This window comes from Mustela putorius, unplaced genomic scaffold, assembly GCF_011764305.1.
Source record: "Mustela putorius furo isolate JIRA1106 unplaced genomic scaffold, ASM1176430v1.1 tig00000253_pilon_pilon_pilon, whole genome shotgun sequence".
NCBI lineage: Eukaryota > Metazoa > Chordata > Mammalia > Carnivora > Mustelidae > Mustela > Mustela putorius.
Window position 1 is genome coordinate 6501250 of NW_025421329.1, and position 17377 is coordinate 6518626.

The 17377-nt window shown below is 40.0% G+C and overlaps 1 protein-coding gene across 6 annotated transcripts in view; it reads left to right on the forward strand.

Annotated features, from left to right (window-relative positions):
- The window catches only part of CFAP61 (cilia and flagella associated protein 61), a 285685-nt gene that overhangs the window by 44310 nt on the left and 223998 nt on the right, over positions 1-17377 (forward strand). For 5 of the 6 annotated variants that reach the window (XM_013057056.2, XM_004754128.3, XM_004754127.3 and 2 more), the window contains one exon: positions 8726-8885. In XM_013057056.2, the coding sequence (XP_012912510.1) occupies positions 8726-8885 (160 nt within the window). Of the gene's footprint in view, positions 1-8322; positions 8424-8725; positions 8886-17377 lie in introns of all 6 variants that reach the window. The other variant, XM_013057058.2, reaches the window with a different exon arrangement.

Here is a 17377-nt window from a genome sequence, read left to right on the forward strand (position 1 = left end):
CTTGACTGATTTCTCTGGCTAAGACTTACAGGCCTATGTTGAATAGGAGGGGTGAGAGTAGGTACCCTTGTCCTTTTGCTGATCTTAGAAGGAAATCTTTCAACCATTCACTGTTGAGTATGATGTGCTATGGGCTTGTCATAAATGCCCTTATTCAAGTAAAATATTTTTCTACTATATTTATTGAGCATTCTTCTCATGAAGGGATGTGACATTGTCAAATGCTTTCTCTGCATCTTTTGAGATGATATGATTTTTATTTTTCTATTAATGTATCATTTCTATTGATTTGTGTATATTAAACCATCCTCGCATCACAGGGATAAATCCTGCTTGATCATGGTGTATGATCCTTTTAATGTGCTATTGAATTCACTTTGCTAATATTTTATTGAGAATTTTGTGTCTGTATTTGTCAGGGATATTGGTCTATAGTTTTCTTGTAATACCCTTATCTGGCTTTGGTATCAGACTAATGCTGGCCTCATAAAATATTCAATTTTTTAGGAAAGTTTGAGAAGTATTGGTGTCAATTCTTCTTTAAATATTTGGTAGAATTTACCAGTGAAACCATCTGGTCTGGGGCTTTTCTTTGGCAGGAGGTTTTTGATTGCTGATTCAATCTCTTTACTTGTTATTCCTCTGTTCATATTCTCTATTTCTTCATGTTCTGTCTAGGTAGGTTGTATTTTTCTAGGAATTGATCCATTTATTTTAGGTTGTTCAATTTGTTGCCATACATTTGTTCATAGTAGTCTCTTATGATCCTTTATATTTCTGTATTACCAGTTGCAGTGTCTTCTCTTTCATTTCTGATTTTGAATCTTCTCTCTTTTTTTCTTAGTCTAGGTAAAGGTTTGTCAATTTTGTTTATCTTTATAAAAATCAACTCTTAGTTTCATTGAAATTTTGTACTGTTTTTCTATTTCATTTATTTCTGCTCTGATCTTTGTATTTCCTACCTTCTGCTAACTTTGGGCTTAATTTCATCTCATTTTCCAAGTTCCTTAAAATGTAAATTTAGTTGTAGATTTATTTTAGATCTTTTTTTCTTAATGTAGGCATTTATTGCTATACATTTACTTCCTAGAAATGCTTTTTCTTTTTCTTTTTAATTTTAATTTTAGTTAACAAAAATACAATATTGGTTTCAGGAATAGAATTCAGTGATTCCTCACTTACATACAACACCCAGTGCTCATCACAACAAATGCCCTTCTTAATACCCATCATCCATCTAACCCATCCCCCACCCACATCCCTCCATCAACCCTCAGTTTCTTCTCTATCATTAAGAGTATCATATGGTTTGTTTCCTTCTCTCCTTTTTTTTTTTTCCCTGTCCCATATATTTAGCTGTAGAACTGCATTTTCAACATCCCATAAGTTTTGGTATTTTGTCTTTCCATTAATGTTTGTTTGAAGATATTTTTTTAATTTCCTTTTTTATTTCTTCTTTGGAACTTTTTTTTTTTATACTTTCCACATATTTGTGAATTGTCCAGGTTCCCTACTGTTACTGATTTTTTGTTTTAGAACATATAAAAGATACTTGGTATAATTCCAGTCTTCTTAAATTTGCTAAGACTTTTATTTTATTTTATTTTATTTATTTATCAGAGAGAGAGAGGGGGAGAGAGCGAGCACAGGCAGACAGAATGGCAGGGGGAGAAGCAGGCTTCCCGCTGAACAAGGAGCCTGATGTGGGACTCGATCCCAGGACGCTGGGATCATGACCTGAGCCGAAGGCAGCTGCTTAACCAACTGAGCCACCCAGGCGTCCCATGCTAAGACTTGTTTTGTGGCCTAATATATGATCTATCCTGGAGATTGTTCTGTGTATGCTGGCGAAGAATGTGTAGTCTGCTGCCATTGGATGGCATGTTCTATGTGTGTCTGTTAGGTCCATTGGTCTAAATTACTGTTCAAGCCCAAGATTTCCTTGTAGATTTTCTGCTTTGGATGTTCTATCCATTGTTGAAAGTGGGTTGAAGTCCCTTACTATTATTGTATTATCTATTTCTCCCTTCATATCTTTTAGTATTTGCTTGTTATATTTAGGTGGTCTGAGATTGAGTCTATATATATTTATGATTGTTATATATTCTTGACAAATTGACCCATTTATCATTAATATAATGACCTTCTTTGTCTCTTGTTTCTATTTTTGGCTTAAAGTCTTTTTTGGCTTCCACTTGCATGGAATATCTTTTTCCTTCTCTTCACTTTGAGCCTATGTGTTTCCTTAAAGCTAAAGTGAGTCTCTTTTAGGCAGCAAATAGTTGGGTCTTTGTTTTCCTTTCTTTTTTTTTTTTCTTTTCTTTTCCTTTCCTTTTCTTTCTTTTCTTTTCTTTCTTTTTTCCTGAGAGAGAGAGAACATGAGTGGTGGGGGAGGGGCAGAGAGAGAGAGAGAATCCCAAGCAGGCCCCATGCCTAGCATGGAGCCCAACATGGGGCTTGATCTCACAACCCTGAGATCATGACCTGAGCCAAGGTCAAGAGTCAGTCACTTAACTGACTGAGAAGACGCCCCTGTCATCTTGAATTCTTTATCTGGTAACTTAAAAGTCTCAATGTCTTTGGGTTTGGTTACCAGGAAATTATAGCATTCTTTTGATTTTCTCATGTTTCTAGGAGTTTTTCATTACTGTCTTCACATTTGAAGTAGCAGCTACCTCCTCCAGTCTTTACTTTATTCAGAGGAGATATATCTCTGTCAGCCCTGCTAGAGATCCTGAAGAGTTCTCAGACATTCCATGGATAAATTGGCTCCACTTTTCTTGCTTCCTCTTGTGGCAGACTTTTTAAGCTCATATGCATTCTCTGACTCTTACAAAACACCAGGCCAAGTGCTGACAGCCTCTTTTATTTCCCCAGAGATAGCTGCTCAAGTTTGTATTCTCTCTCTGGTCACAGACTGATTTTCTGCAGTCCTCACTAACCATCTGCTAAAGCCTGCTTGTGGTGCTGTTGGGAGTGTGCATAGGAGCTGGCCACAGGGTGGGATGATGTGTGGGTAAGGCACACAGGTTGCTGGGAGTTCTTGTGGGCCAGTTGAGGGGTTTCATGGGCAAGATATTCCTAGCCATTTGTGGACAGGCTTCTGATGCAATCCACAATGCAGTTAGGAACCAGGTCCCTTTATTGCCCTCCAAGAGTACTATTTGCTGCTCTCCCTAGCCTCTTTCTGCACCCCTTGTCATAGAGCTCCCAATTAAGTACTCTCATTGAAGTAAAAGAGAAATGGGCCTCTTTGGAAGAATCCCACACAGCTGTGGTAGCTAGGTGCTCACTCACACTCACACACTCTCCCTTTTTCCCATTGGATAAATCATGGGCCAAGAAAGATCTTTTTTGCCCCTAAGCTGTGCCTCACTGGGGATGTGTGAGATGGGTAAAGCCAGAATGTTCCTCTTATTCATTTCAGGGAATCCAAACTCATAATTTTTGCTCCGGTGGAGTCTTGGAACTTCTCTGGAAACTATACTTTTTACAAAGACTCTTTCCTCTGCAAATGACTATCTAAGTCTATATTCTCCAAGGGCCTCTGTACCATGGCCAAGACAGGCTAGAGCCAGTTCATAGTCAAGATCGAAGTGTGTCTGCCTATTTCCTCATGCTCAGTGGTCAAAACTCTTCCAGATCCCTTGGTGTATGGTGCTGCATGCCACAGCTCCTGCAGAGGCTCTTTTGTTCATGGCTGGATGCCAGATGTTTACTGTTGAGCTCGGGGACAACAACGATGGACATCTTTATGCCATCATGACGCTGATGTCACTCTGAAGGATGCTTTTAATACTTTCATTTTAAGGTGCCCGTTTCAACCCATATCACTTATGTTAGTGTTATAAAAAACAGCTGCAGTGATTACCTCCACGTATTTTCCTTTCCAGTCACATGTTACACATTTTCAGTGTATGTAACATCAGAGGAAAGTTGCAGGCTGAAAATTGTGATTCCAACTCTGCAAGGATCCTTTGGTGTTTCTAAAGAGGTAAATGGAGTCCGGCCCAATTTATGAGAGGCCATGTTACCTCATATATCAGACGCTTCCCATTCTGTGCAGAAGCGACCATGGACTCTGGACCTTGATCTTTAAATGGAAGGGCAGAAGGGGGCCCCCCTTAACAGGAAGGAAGCCAGTCCAGGACATGGGAGCACATCTCCAGTTTCTACTGAACTATATCTGGTGTCGTTTTTTTTTGTTGTTGTTGTTTTGGTTTTTTTGCTTTTTTTTAATCTGGTGTCTTAAGCCTTTTTTGAATACAAGATCAGTACTGTCACTCCCCTCCCACCTGCCTCCTGAACCCTTCTCCCAACCACTGGACTTGCCTTGGCTAGCCCTGTAAGCAGTGGTGTGCAGGAACTAGCTCATTCTGCCTCACAGAATGTTCAATCCTCAGGAACCTTGCAAGCTGTTTGTTAAACAGCCTTGGGTTAAAAATTAAATTATATAAACTTGCAGCACAGCCATCCTAAAAAACAAAGTTAATACTCAACATTCATCACTTCCTAATTATTTTATTATTATCTTTGCCCTTGAGATTATTTATGTCTATCATCTACTATATAATAGTGGCTACTGGGCATCCCTTCCCAACTCCCTGTTCAGTAACATCACTTTGGTAGCTTAAAATTGGCCACAATGGGAATATTTACACCACAGAGATTGGCAAATTACTAAATCAGGGCTTTCCCCGCAGTTGCTGATGAAGCATTTACGGGCAACACACCGTGCTTACAGGTGACTGACGCTGACCAGAGATCACAGAACAGAGTGCGTCAAATCTGTCTCTTCCCACACTGGCCCCTGGTAGTTACAGGCCATCCGCATAGAATGCCTGGGACCTTTGCCTGTGCCAAGTAGGAAACTCTTGACTAGTTAAAGGTTTTTAACTGTGCAGACTTTCTTTGGCTTGATAGCTACTTGGGAGGAGTTTTGAGTTAACACTGTGCTGCCGAAATTACTTCTCATAACTTTATCCTGGCTTACCTTGACATCTGGTGTTTACTCCAAACTGAGATTTTGGGGAAGGGTGGTTGGAGGCCAAGGGTGGCTCCTAGAGACAGATGGGCAGAGCGTCTGCTCTGGCATCATCCACAGCATGGGCAGCAGTGGTCCGAATAGACACACTGACCTGCGGGTGGGCAGAGCCTGCCAACTCAGCCCTGCCAATGGCATGAAGCAGAGGGGATCAAAGCTGGCAGTGGTCACAATAAAGGCCCCCTCATTGTGGAGTATGGTCAGCCAAAAGGGGTGAGTGACTATAGGGCTTTTTAGAAGGAAGCGCAAATGATACAGGGCACACATGTCTCTCGATGGACCTGTGTGTGACAATACGGCCACGCATGTAGGGATTTCTAGCAACCAGAGCTTAATGTATCCTAATATATATCCTCATAGGAAGAAGAAAAACAAAAAGCAAAACTTTCAGTTTTGCTCTCTTAGTAGAAGAGAACAGAAGACACCTTTGTGGTGGATAGTTAGCTCTGTCAGACAACAGTCAACAATCGATGCCTTTTGATTATTCAAGTAAAGAAGGTTTGCTGACTCTGTTTTTCCAGAAAACACACACATAAACAAAGATGAATTTGAATACTCCCACAAATTCATATTTCAGAATGGTGGCTCTCAACTCTGAATAGTTATTTGAAAGAAACTCAAAGGAAAAAGGAGACATTTCCACAATATGTCCTTGCTCTGTTGCAGTTCATAATTGTGAACTTTTGTGAATTGTCACAACCCAGGATGAATGATGGGAATATAACAGGTTGTAGGATTGGAGAGCGTTGCATCTTTGTTCCTAATGGCAAAACATGTTTTTTCTCATTTTCATCAGAATGTGTGATCCATGCCATTTGAAATCAAATTCCAAACACAATGAGCCATTAGTGTAATAGCTCATTACTAACAGGGGTCTTATAAATAATACATTCTTACCATGCACATGCAGCTTGCCGTGAAGCCAGCAAAAGGTATTTCGGGCCATCAAAGTTTCGTTGCGCCAGCGTGGCTGTAGATTAGAAGGACATCTCCATGTGAACCAAGATGGTTGCCAATTTTCCCTGCCGAGAGTGAGGCTGGCCGTCTCTTTCTGCACATATGGTAGATGGATTGGTTAATCAGCGTCTGCTGAGTCTTGGGCCTAAAATTACAGAGAAGCCAGACAACTGTGGCTACGCAGCCTTTGTTCATGAGTGCAAACAAGACAAACAATCACTTGTTATTTGGGAAAAAAATTAAAATGTTTATTTTGGACTTTTATTAAAGTGTCAATGGCTTTATAAAACAGCTGTGTAAATCCTGCCTTGTACAGCCAGTATCATTGTGGGGGGGGAGCCGGGGCTCTAAAGAAAAGGGTATGCATGGAAAAATCAATTTTTAAGAATTCCTCTTGTATTCCAGTATTAGGGAGAAAACAAAGGGAGTCTCACAGCTATTTTTCAAACCTATGTTTGAAAACAAATGACTTTCAACTACAAGACACATTTGAGAACAAATACTTTAATGCCTAATTTTTCTATGTGTCATGTAAAAAAACTGAGTATTGTTGCAGCTTAATTTTGTGCTTCAGTAGGTTAAAATATTAACTGTTTCCTCTGACTGTCATTTATGGGATGATGCTGCATTCTTGGGGTTAGGGAATGCCTATGATGAGTTCTTCTGCTTTCTGTACAGAATGGTCGTCTCAAGAAATGCAGCCTGAATACTTGAAGAGTAGAACCTAGTAATGCTGGTTTCTAACAGGAGCTGTCAGTCAAATCAATCAACCAGAATCTGCTTAAAACCCCTGTTATAATTCACAGGAGGAGTTATTTATGCACAATTTAGTTTGCTCTCTTCTAATTTTAGTGAAATATAATTGTATCACATTGCATAAATTTAAGGTTTACAACATAGCAACTTGATATATATATGGATGATATGCATATACATATGTATGTTATATGATATATATAAAAGTAATTATATTGCACAATAATTACTATAGGGAGATTAGTTACCTAAAAAACTAGGCATTCTTTGCTGCTCCCTTTTAAAATTTTAAATGCTTTCCTTGCAGGGAAGAATGACATACAGAATTATTGAAGGGACATCATAAAGAATTTCAGTCACAGATATTTGTCAGTGTGGACTATGATAGAGTTAAATTTTGTTGCTTTGTTCCTACCAATAATAGTTGTAGATCTGCTAATTACTCGTTACAAGATAATTTGTTTTCTCAACTTCTGACATTTCTGACACCAAATGTGTAGGGTTTTGCTTACACCGACCAAATTTTCAGCTCCCTAGAAACCAACTGGGTGTCCTGCAGTTCAGTGCTGTCGCTCCCTGGAGGTAGTGTGGACCTCTCAGGGTAAGGGCTCAGGCCACCCAAGACTGCCCCCATTTCAGGTGCCAGTCATAAGTCTCAGGGGGTCACCTGTACTCCTAATTGAATGGCTATGAATCAGAGGTTCCCACAGCCCCCTCCTTTGGGGTCAATACTTTGTTAGAATTGTTCACAAAACTCAGGCAAGCACTTGACTTACTGTTGCCGGTATATTATAAAGAATACAACTCAGGAACAGCTACGTGGAAGGGATGCTTATAGCAAGGTACAGGGGAAAGGGCCCTGAACTTCCATGTCCTCTCTGGGCATGTTTCCTCCCAGCATCTCCCATGTGTTCGCCAACCCAGAAACTCCTGATTTCTCTTGTTGAGGGGTTTTTATGGTGGTTCCATTAATGATTCATTGTATCATTGGCCATTGGTGATTGAAGTCAATCTCAAACCCCTCCCCCCTCTCCAGAGGTCAGGGGGAGGTGCTGAAAGATCCAACCCTCTAATTAATCACACGTTTGGTTTCCCTGACAATCAGCTCCCATTCTCCAGGAGTCACCTCATTAGCATAAACATAGGTATTACCAAAAGGAGCTTATTAGGAAAAACAAAAGATGTTCCTTTTGGGAAATTACAAGTGTTTTAGGGGCTTTGTGCCAGAAACCAAGGATGAAGACCAAACATGTATTTCTTATTGTATCACTCTGTCCCACGTGTCTTCCTCCCTGTGTATCCTTCATCAGAGGCCTAAAATCATGGGACTGTTGTAAGAGGTTCAGAGCCAGGTATCTCTTCCGATCCTAAGAGGTGATGTATTTGTAAATCATACCCACATGGTGAACCAGTGTTGCGAGTTTACTTCGCTCAGAAATCCCCACCAAACCTCTTTGCTCACATCTTTTCCCCATAAGACCATCCAATCAAATAAATGAATGAATTCAAGAAAATCAAAGTTCCATTCTGAAAGAGTAGGTGACCATGAACATCTCTGAATCCAGGGTCAGTTGGATGGAATCATGGCTGGTTTTACCAAGACTGTGCATGCTAGAGGGGAAGAAAGTGGACAAGAAGGATGGGCTCGCCGTGGGATAATCAAAAGGTATGGGGCAGGTCTGGGCAAAGAGAGCACATGTTCTTTCCCTCCAGAACTCTAGCAACTTCTTCAAGTTACGTATCCACTTCTAGGATTGTTCACAGAGGTCATTCACTGGACATTTTTGGAGCATGTTATATGTGTGTTATATGTGCTATGCATAGTGCTGGACACTAGAGCTTCTCCCTTAAATATCTCAAGGTGCCTGCCAAGCTACCAACCGCCTACATGCTGTAGGCTCCTGGAGGTGTTGTGATGAGAATTCATTTGGAGTCTGATAGAGTAATGAAATGTTTTGGGTGTTTCAGGTGGAAGGTGTAGCTGTTGGGTTCATGAGTGTGTGCTCAAGAGTGAACATGCAACTCCTGCATGAATGCTTTGACCTGGGGCCCTTCCACGGACTCTGTACCCCACACCCCGATGATGTTCTGCAGCCACCGGAAGAGCAGAGCGTTAAAGGAAATCAAGGTACAGTGGCTATCACAGGAACACATCAGCAGTTATATCCATACCTTCTACACCATTGTGCGTTTTGAAGAGTGGGAGAACTAGATGGCTTATTTTATGTCTCCTTCTCCAATTCCCTTGAAGGTATAGTTTCCATGGTTAATCCTATCAGGTGCTCTCATCTGTGAGCACAGAGGGCCAAAAGCACACAGGTGTAGACTGAGATGATGGCTCTACAGCTTAAGGTTCCCTAAATTCGGAATTCCTGCCTCAGAACAGTCATTGTGAATAATCGATAGTATTTTGGCATTTTTACACACACACACACATCAAAATAGAATGTGTTTTTTTCAGGTCAATAACTTGAGAAGTTTTGTATGGTTTTAAGTTTCAATCCCACCAATTAATGCTTTTGTGTTTGTGTCTTTGACAAATTATATAGTACAAGTCTACTGCAAGTAGAGTCATTTTAAACTTGCTTTAAATTATTTCTAGCCATATGAAATAATAAAAAAAATTAGGTAATCTCAGACTTTGGTGTTTTGATGAGATCTTCCTACACAATGGATATCTTTCCAGGTAAAGTGTTTCCATCTTAAACCTGGCATATGTTAATTCACTTCTCTAAACCTGGGTTTCTCTCTTTGTAAAATAGGAATAATAATAAAACCTCCTACATAAGGGAGTTGTGAAGTTTCACTGAGATTACTCATGTCAAGGGCTTTACTCTGTGTCTTTTTTTTTTTAAACTTTATTTTGAGAGAGAGAGAACATGAGCAAGGGGGAAGGGCAGAGGAAGAAGGAGAAGCAGGCTTGCTACTGAGCAGGGAGCCCAGTGGATGCAGGGCTCAATCCCAGGACCACGGGATCATGCCCGGAGCTAAAGGCAGCGCTTAACCAACTGAGCCACCCAGGCATCCCTTTACTCTGTGTCTTGAGCAGACTTAGTGCTCATTAAATGTTGACCATCATTGTCAGTGATAGTTACTTGTTTGCAATTGGCCTTTCACCTGTTTGAGCTTTCTAAGGTTAAAGTCAAGGCATTTTGAATTGCTCTGCTTTCTCATGTCTGAAGGATGATGTCAAGATTGTTCAAAAATAGGAAGAGGAACACACTAGGCACTGGCAAAGCACTTGTCAGTATAAGCAATAGCAGGTGTCTATCTGGTTGATCTTACCCCCTCAGTGCAAAACCACGTGCATAGATGTACACATCTGAATGTTCACACTTTTTACAGAGAACTTACAGAGCCACAGATGGAGAGGTGTTTCCTTTTTGTACTGATGACCACAGTCTTTCTAAAAGAAAGGTTTGAAGTCATTATTTTTTAAGAGTGAAAGCTGGCTTGCCATGCTTCTCAGTGAAGAGATACTGGAGTGTTCTAAAGAACCTTTCAGGGATGCCTGGGTGGCTCAGTTGGTTAAGCAGCTGCCTTCAGCTCAGGTCATGGTCCCACCATCCTGGGATTTGAGTCCCACGCAGGGCTCCTTGCTCGGCAGGGAGCCTGCTTTTCCCTCTGCCTACCACTCTGCTTGCCTGTGCTCGTGCTCTCTCTCCCTCTCTCTAACAAATAAATACATTTTTAAAAAATCTAAAAAAAAAAAAAAAAAAAAAGAGCCTTTCAGCATGACACAATCCTGAACCATAAGTTATCTTTGTCACTTGCGAGTGCATAGATTCTTCTTGAAGGCAGCATTATATAGGTTTTATGGCTCAATTTTTTCATGCATAAAGTGGAGATGAAAATAGCATCTAACTCAAAAAGTTGTTGGGAAGACTAACTGTTAGAATCTATGTGATGTGCTCAGCTCAGTGCCAAGCACAGGGTAAGGCCTCAAAAAATTTGTATCTCTGCCTGTGACTATGGTTATAAAAAACAAATTGAAAAGTTAAAGTTCTTTCCAGTGTGTTTCTGAGTATCCCTGAGACTACTATGATGTTCCATACATAGAATGAATGGAAAATTCCAATCTTAGAAACTATATGGGGAAACAAAGTTCAAAATTGAGGCTGAACCCTGGACTTTAAAACACACACTTTACAGCCCAGATATGGGAGCTGAAGGAAGTCCTACCTCTCTCTACCACCTTTAATATTTTTACTTAAAATTCCTTTTCTAGGACAAAATGGGAAGTAAAGGAAATAGGAAAGCTCTTGTTATCTTCTGTGCCTTGTTTATTTTTGAAAATCCAGCTTTTTGTTCACGGATACAAAGATGATTATGAAATTGTCATCAGGGAGCACTATGATAGGCTTCCAAATAACTCAGGGATGGATTCACAAATCATCAACAGCTTATTATATCTAAGAAAAGAGTCATCAACACATTTTGCTGCCATCTTCCTTCAACAACAACAAAGAATGAGACTCCAGAGAAAATTCTAAATGTGCTATTATCTACTGTTCATTGTTTTTCTGATGAAAGTCTCAAGTTAAAAAAAATATAATTTCTCTAAAATATGAACTAAAATTCTTGTTTCAAATGAGCACACATCATTGTGCTTTATACCTTGTATTCTGTTTAGCACTTTCTACTTTTCAAAGGATTGTTGTATATGTTATCTCATTTTGTCATCATAACTTGATACAGGAGACTAGGACAGGTGACATTTTTTCTCTTTTATACCCATCCAAGTTCACGCAAGGTTTTCAAGCTCATCAGGGGTGGACGGACCTGAAGCCCAGCCCTCTCTGCTTGGCAAGGTGACTTTTTATCTTGGATGGCTTTGTAAACTCCAATGGTGTGTCGCCTATATTGGATACTTGATGAGCTTTCTTCACATTTATGTGAAGTTGTGTAATGAGTTACCACTTTAAGGAGTTCTCAGTGGCCCACCCATTTCCTTCAAGCTTTTGAGTACGTGTGCGCATGCGCACACACACCCTCTGGACAACTTCCATGTCCTGGAATCTTCACCTCTGTGTCTATGGGATTTGCCAGAACTGTAGAAGGCCTCTCTGCCCCATGCAAGAGGCAGGCTAGAAGGGCCAGGAAATTAACACTCCATGACCAGCCTCTGCTTCCCTGGCTTATGTCCTTGTCCCCCTATGCCTCTTTCTCAGTCAACTCCCAAATAAATAGTTGTACTTGAGTCCTTGACTCAAGATCTACTCAAGACTAGACACTGCCTGTCTAGTCTTTTCCCATCAGCTGTGACAACATTTATTTTTACACACCTGTCAGGAGTTCAGGTATAAATACCCCAACTCCCTCACTTCTTAGGTGGGATAACTCTTTGACATTAGTTTTGTACTGTCTTCCAGAGTCCCTCCTTCCCTCTATGGGATTGGGTTCCAGCTATTCCAGTGGTAATCTCTGTAATGACACATTGCTTACTAGCTGTCTTTTCTTCCCTTTCTCTCTTCCTCACCCCCCTACTGATCCTTCCTGGAATCACCTCCCAAATAAACCACTTGTTCTCAGATCCTTGGCTCAAGGTCTACACTTTCCCCACCAACTGTGAAACTTGCAATATCACACCAATCTCAACCCTTCTGAGCAGATGAATGTCAAGGCTCAACACTCTTAAGCCAATACAGTGGCCTCCCTCTTTAGCTACTTAACCACATTCTAATCAGCCTACTATTTGTTATTTCAGCCATATCACAAGTTTTCATTGGATTTGAAAAGTTTAACCCTGCACCTTCAATTTACATTTTACTTCCATTTTTCAGCCACTCATTTTGCATATATAACCTTTTGCACACACTCACAAACTTTAGTTTTTAATCTACTAAACCTTGGGACTAAATTGGGACCAACAGAAACAAAGTCTAGTAAAAGTTTATTTACTTATTTTTTTGTGTGTAGTGAAAAGCCTAGATTAGAAGTAGCAGTTCCTCCCAATTTGCGAAGAATTCGTTAAGAAAGAGTCATAGATGTTTAGGAAAGATTTTCTTGTTCTGTGGGAGATTGTACTAAATGATATTTAAGATCCCCTAAGATGCTATGACTCTGTGAAAACTCAGTAAACATACATTAGGATATTGCATATGCCTGGTAGTTTATGTGTATTTTCTTCCAATAACAATAAAATGGCTCAAAACAGTATTATTTTTCCAGTTGGCCCCACTGCTGGCCCTGCCCAATGTTTGAAAATCACGCTGTGTCTTTTATCTGCTGCATCATCACAGCAAAGACTTTGGAATCAGAATCGAGCTGGCAAATTTCTTGGTAGTGCATAAGGCAAAATAGGGCACAGCCTGCATTTCTGCAGCTGTATTGGCATCGCCACATTTACTGGTTAAAAAAAAAAAAAGCCAAGAGCAACTTTTGTTTGTCATGCAGGCTGGAGTGACCCAGGGAGCAGAAGTCTCGGGCTCAGATCTGTGAATGTCATTCTGTACGCAGGGCCCACTGTGCAGAATCTCTGTGGTACTGATGTGCCCTTGACAGGGAGAAACTTGGTTCTATATAACAGAGTTGTGGGCTTTCAAAAGAAGAATCAGTGTAGCTCTCTGTAACCAAAAGACTCAGAAAAGGTGTTGCTTACTGCATATTTAAAAGGCCCTTCAAATGTGATTTTCTTAATGTATCCATATAAAACATAGCAATGCTGCCCTTTAAATTTTAAAATTAAAATTAAATTAAATTTCAATTTCAATTTAAAAAAGTTACTTTTCGTCAGACATGTTTCTTTATGTCTTACTTACATTTCTTTGGACTTCCCTTTTCTTCTTACCTCCAATTCTCTCTGCAGGAGGAAGAAACATCTGAAACCAGTTTCCAGTGCCAGAGTTAAAAAACAATAGCTAAATCAAACCTTATTGTGTTTCAAATTGCCTTTTAGCTTTTCTTCCTAAGGTTCCATTTTATATGCCTGGGTTGCCTTCTGTTTCACTTTATTTATTTATTTATTGACATGGGTACCAAATATGGATGAAACACTTGTGTTTAGAGCATAGCAGTATTTTGCCAAAATATTTGCATTATATCTCTCAGAACACTATTTTAACACCCAGTACATTCTGTAGTTATTAAGTGACCCACTTAATTCGCTGGGGCTGCCCTAACAAAATACCAGCTTAAAGAATAGAAATTAATTCTCTCACAGTTCCGGAGGCTTAAAGTCCAAGATCAAGGTGTAGGTGAGATCAGTTTCTCCTGAGGCCTCTCCTCTTGGCTTGTCAATGCTGTGTCTTTTCCCCATGTCTCTCACATGATCTCTTTTTCCCTGTTTGTATCCCAGTAATATTGGAGGAGGCCCACTCATATGACCTCATTTTACTTGAATTACCTTTTTAAAGACACTATCTCCTGGGTTGCCTGGGTGGCTCAGTGGGTTAAGCCTCAGCCTTCCGCACAGGTTATGATCTCAGGGTCCTGGGATCGAGCCTCGCATTGGACTCTCTGCTCAGTGGGGAGCCTGCTCTCTGCCTGCCTCTCTGCCTACTTGTAATCTCTGTCAAATAAATAAATGAAATCATGAGAAGACACTATCTCCAAATATAGTCACTTTTTGAGGTGCTGGGGGTGAGGACTTCAATATATGAATTTTGTGGGGACACAATTCAGCCGTAACACTTAGGGTCGTGTGTTAACCATATCCTGGAGCCCTGTGGACAAGACTACAAGGTCATGGTAGTTATGCAGATAGTGGCAAGAAAGTCCGCTCTACATGATGCTCATACAAAGCCTGAGACACCAACTCATATCTATCACACTCAGAATGTTGTCTTTTTGTAGCCACTAAATTTGTTTTTGGTATATGAAGGTAACAAAATTGCATTCTTTCAAAGCTTTAGCCACTCTTGCCAACTTTGCTATTCTAGACTTAACTGTGTGAGTTCTGATGCTTTGCTAGAAATTGTTGATAAAACAATTATATAATACCAGACCCATGCCCAGCTTGTGTGATTATCTCCAGGGTTGACAGCATGAACTCTTACAGTGGTTTTTAAGGTGGAGCCTTTGGACTGGTAACCTACCAGGAAGATGATGCAGACTTGAAACCCAGTTTTGTTGTCAGGGACACTGTCTCAAAAGTCTTGGTGAGCCTTTTAATATCAGTTGATTCTTCAACAACATGGTGGTTAGAATCTCTGTGTGCCCTCTCCCCACCCCAATCCCCCAACCCCCCGGGAAAGCTTTTGACTCTCCAGAAACTTAGCTACTAATTAAGACTACTGTTGACCAGAAGTCTTCCAGATAACATAAATAGTCAATTAATACATATTTTCATGTTGTGTATATTATCTACTATATTCGTACAGTGATGTAAGCTAGAGAAAAGAAAGTAGTATTAAAATTGTAAGGAAGAGACAATATATTTACAGCACTGTACCGTATTTATATACATATTAAAAAAATCTGTGTGTACCTGGACCCACACAGTTCACACCCCTGTTCAAGGATCAGCTGTATTTAACAAAATCTCTTGCTGATTTTTCCATCTTAATTCAAGTACTGATTTCTGCGTCCTTTCGAATGCTTTTGAAAAGAGCAGCAACAAATGATGGCACCCAGGTAAGAATGTTATTTTGCAGAGAGCAAGGTGACTGGGGACCATATTCATAGTCTACTGCTCAACACTAGGAAGGACTTGTGTTATGACTGGCGTGCTTGCTACCAGTCATTTCACCATGGTGGAAATACAAACACATTTTTATATAGGGCCCCGAGGTCTTTGAAAGAAAAGTGTCTTTATTTATGTTCGTTATGATCATTATGTGCTGGGATTATTTTCTCAGTAGGTGATGTCTGTTTTGCCCATATTTATGATGCAGGGGAGAAGGCATTTAATGAATTTCGAGAGTGTATTTGCCTGTAAAACACATCTCTCTTAGTATATTCACATGTAAATAGCCCTTTCATTTGTTCTCTTTGGTGACCTTTCTTCTTTGGGGGGTAGATCACAGTTTGTTGTTGTTTGCCATTTCCAAATGGGAGGATGAATGATAATAATGAAAGATTATGCAAAAAATCCACGTTTAAAATAATGTTGATATGCCACTTGTGTTGCAGGATAATTATAGTAATTTGGCTATTACTCTATATGGAGTCAGGAGTTAGTTGCTAGAAAACACGGTGATAGGGGTGATTCAGGGGGATTTTCATCCCAACAGGCTGTTTGATCCTGCTGACTTTTCTCTTGAAAATCAATTGCTTGTGGTGAATACTCTGAATTCCCCCTTGATTAAATCGGCTGCCGGTGGGCTGCACCCATTTGCACCGGGGTCAGTGTGAGCTCTGTGTCTGTTTACACAGGGTTTTTGACAACTCTTAAAGTATCATGGACCAAATTTAATCTAAGCAAAGCAGCTAAGGAAGCAATTACTAAAAATCACAGTCTTTGCAGATGACAACAAACAAAGGAAAATGTACTAATTCTAAGCCCAACATGAAGCCAGTTATTTTGCTACTGGGTTGCAAGCCCCTTCTCTACTGCATGTTGCTCTGGCTTTTGGGGTTTTCAGTCTTCAAGGAATGCATAACTAGCTCAGTGGAAGACCTGGGACAGTCACCTTGGAAGCTGGCTCTGACTTGAGGTTTGTTTTTGACAACGTTCTCTTTTCCCCTCCAAGTTATGAATATATTCAGATTTTCTATTTTTTTTTTTGAATCAGCTTTAGGAGATTAGATTTGTCTAGGAAAGCATCACTTCATATAAGAAGATTTAAAAATTATTAAAGTTATGTGTGTGTGTGTTTATCTCCAGTGTGTATGTACATGTGATGTAGGAAAGACCTTAGGGTTTGAAGCCCATGGCCAAGAAAGAATTCTTGAGACGTCTTTGATGCAAAAAGGTAATTTAATTAAAGCACGAGGACAGGACCCGTGAGTAGAAAGAGCTGCAGTGGGGTCATGAGGGGTGGAGGTTATATACCTACAAGTTGGGAGGGGGTTTAGAGATAGTGAAAGTCCCTAAGGAATTTTGGAAAACAAGCTCTTAGGACCTTGAGGGGATTTAGCTATTGTTGGGAAAAGGTCATTTATTACTGTCTAATAAAACCTTGATCATGAGACCTTAATCATTAAGACCTTAATCATAAGATGTATATCGGTGGGCCATATGCTTGGGGGATGATTGCCAACATGTATCTGGTGGGGGGGTTAGAGATAAACAAAATTTCTAAAGGAACTTTTATATGCTAAAGTAGACTTACAGGATCCTGGGGGAAGAGAGGCTCAGGCTAAGATTGCCTTTGCCCTTAGCAAAGCATTAACACCAAGGCAGTTGAGTTGCTGGAGGAATGTCCGTCTGCCTGTTTCAAGGACTTGTCAGTGGGCTCTAAGTAGTAAAGAAATTTAATAATTTTTTCTTCTGCCTTTGTTTCCCACATCGCAGACATATATATATGTATGTTTGCCAGACATATATATGTACACATGCATACTATTAAAAATTATTAAATAAAAGTTTATTTAACACTTCATGAAGTGGATTATATATTTTTTTTTTTTTAATTTTTAATTTTTTATAAACATATATTTTTATCCCCAGGGGTACAGGTCTGTGAATCACCAGGTTTACACACTTCACAGCACTCACCAAATCACATACCCTCCCAA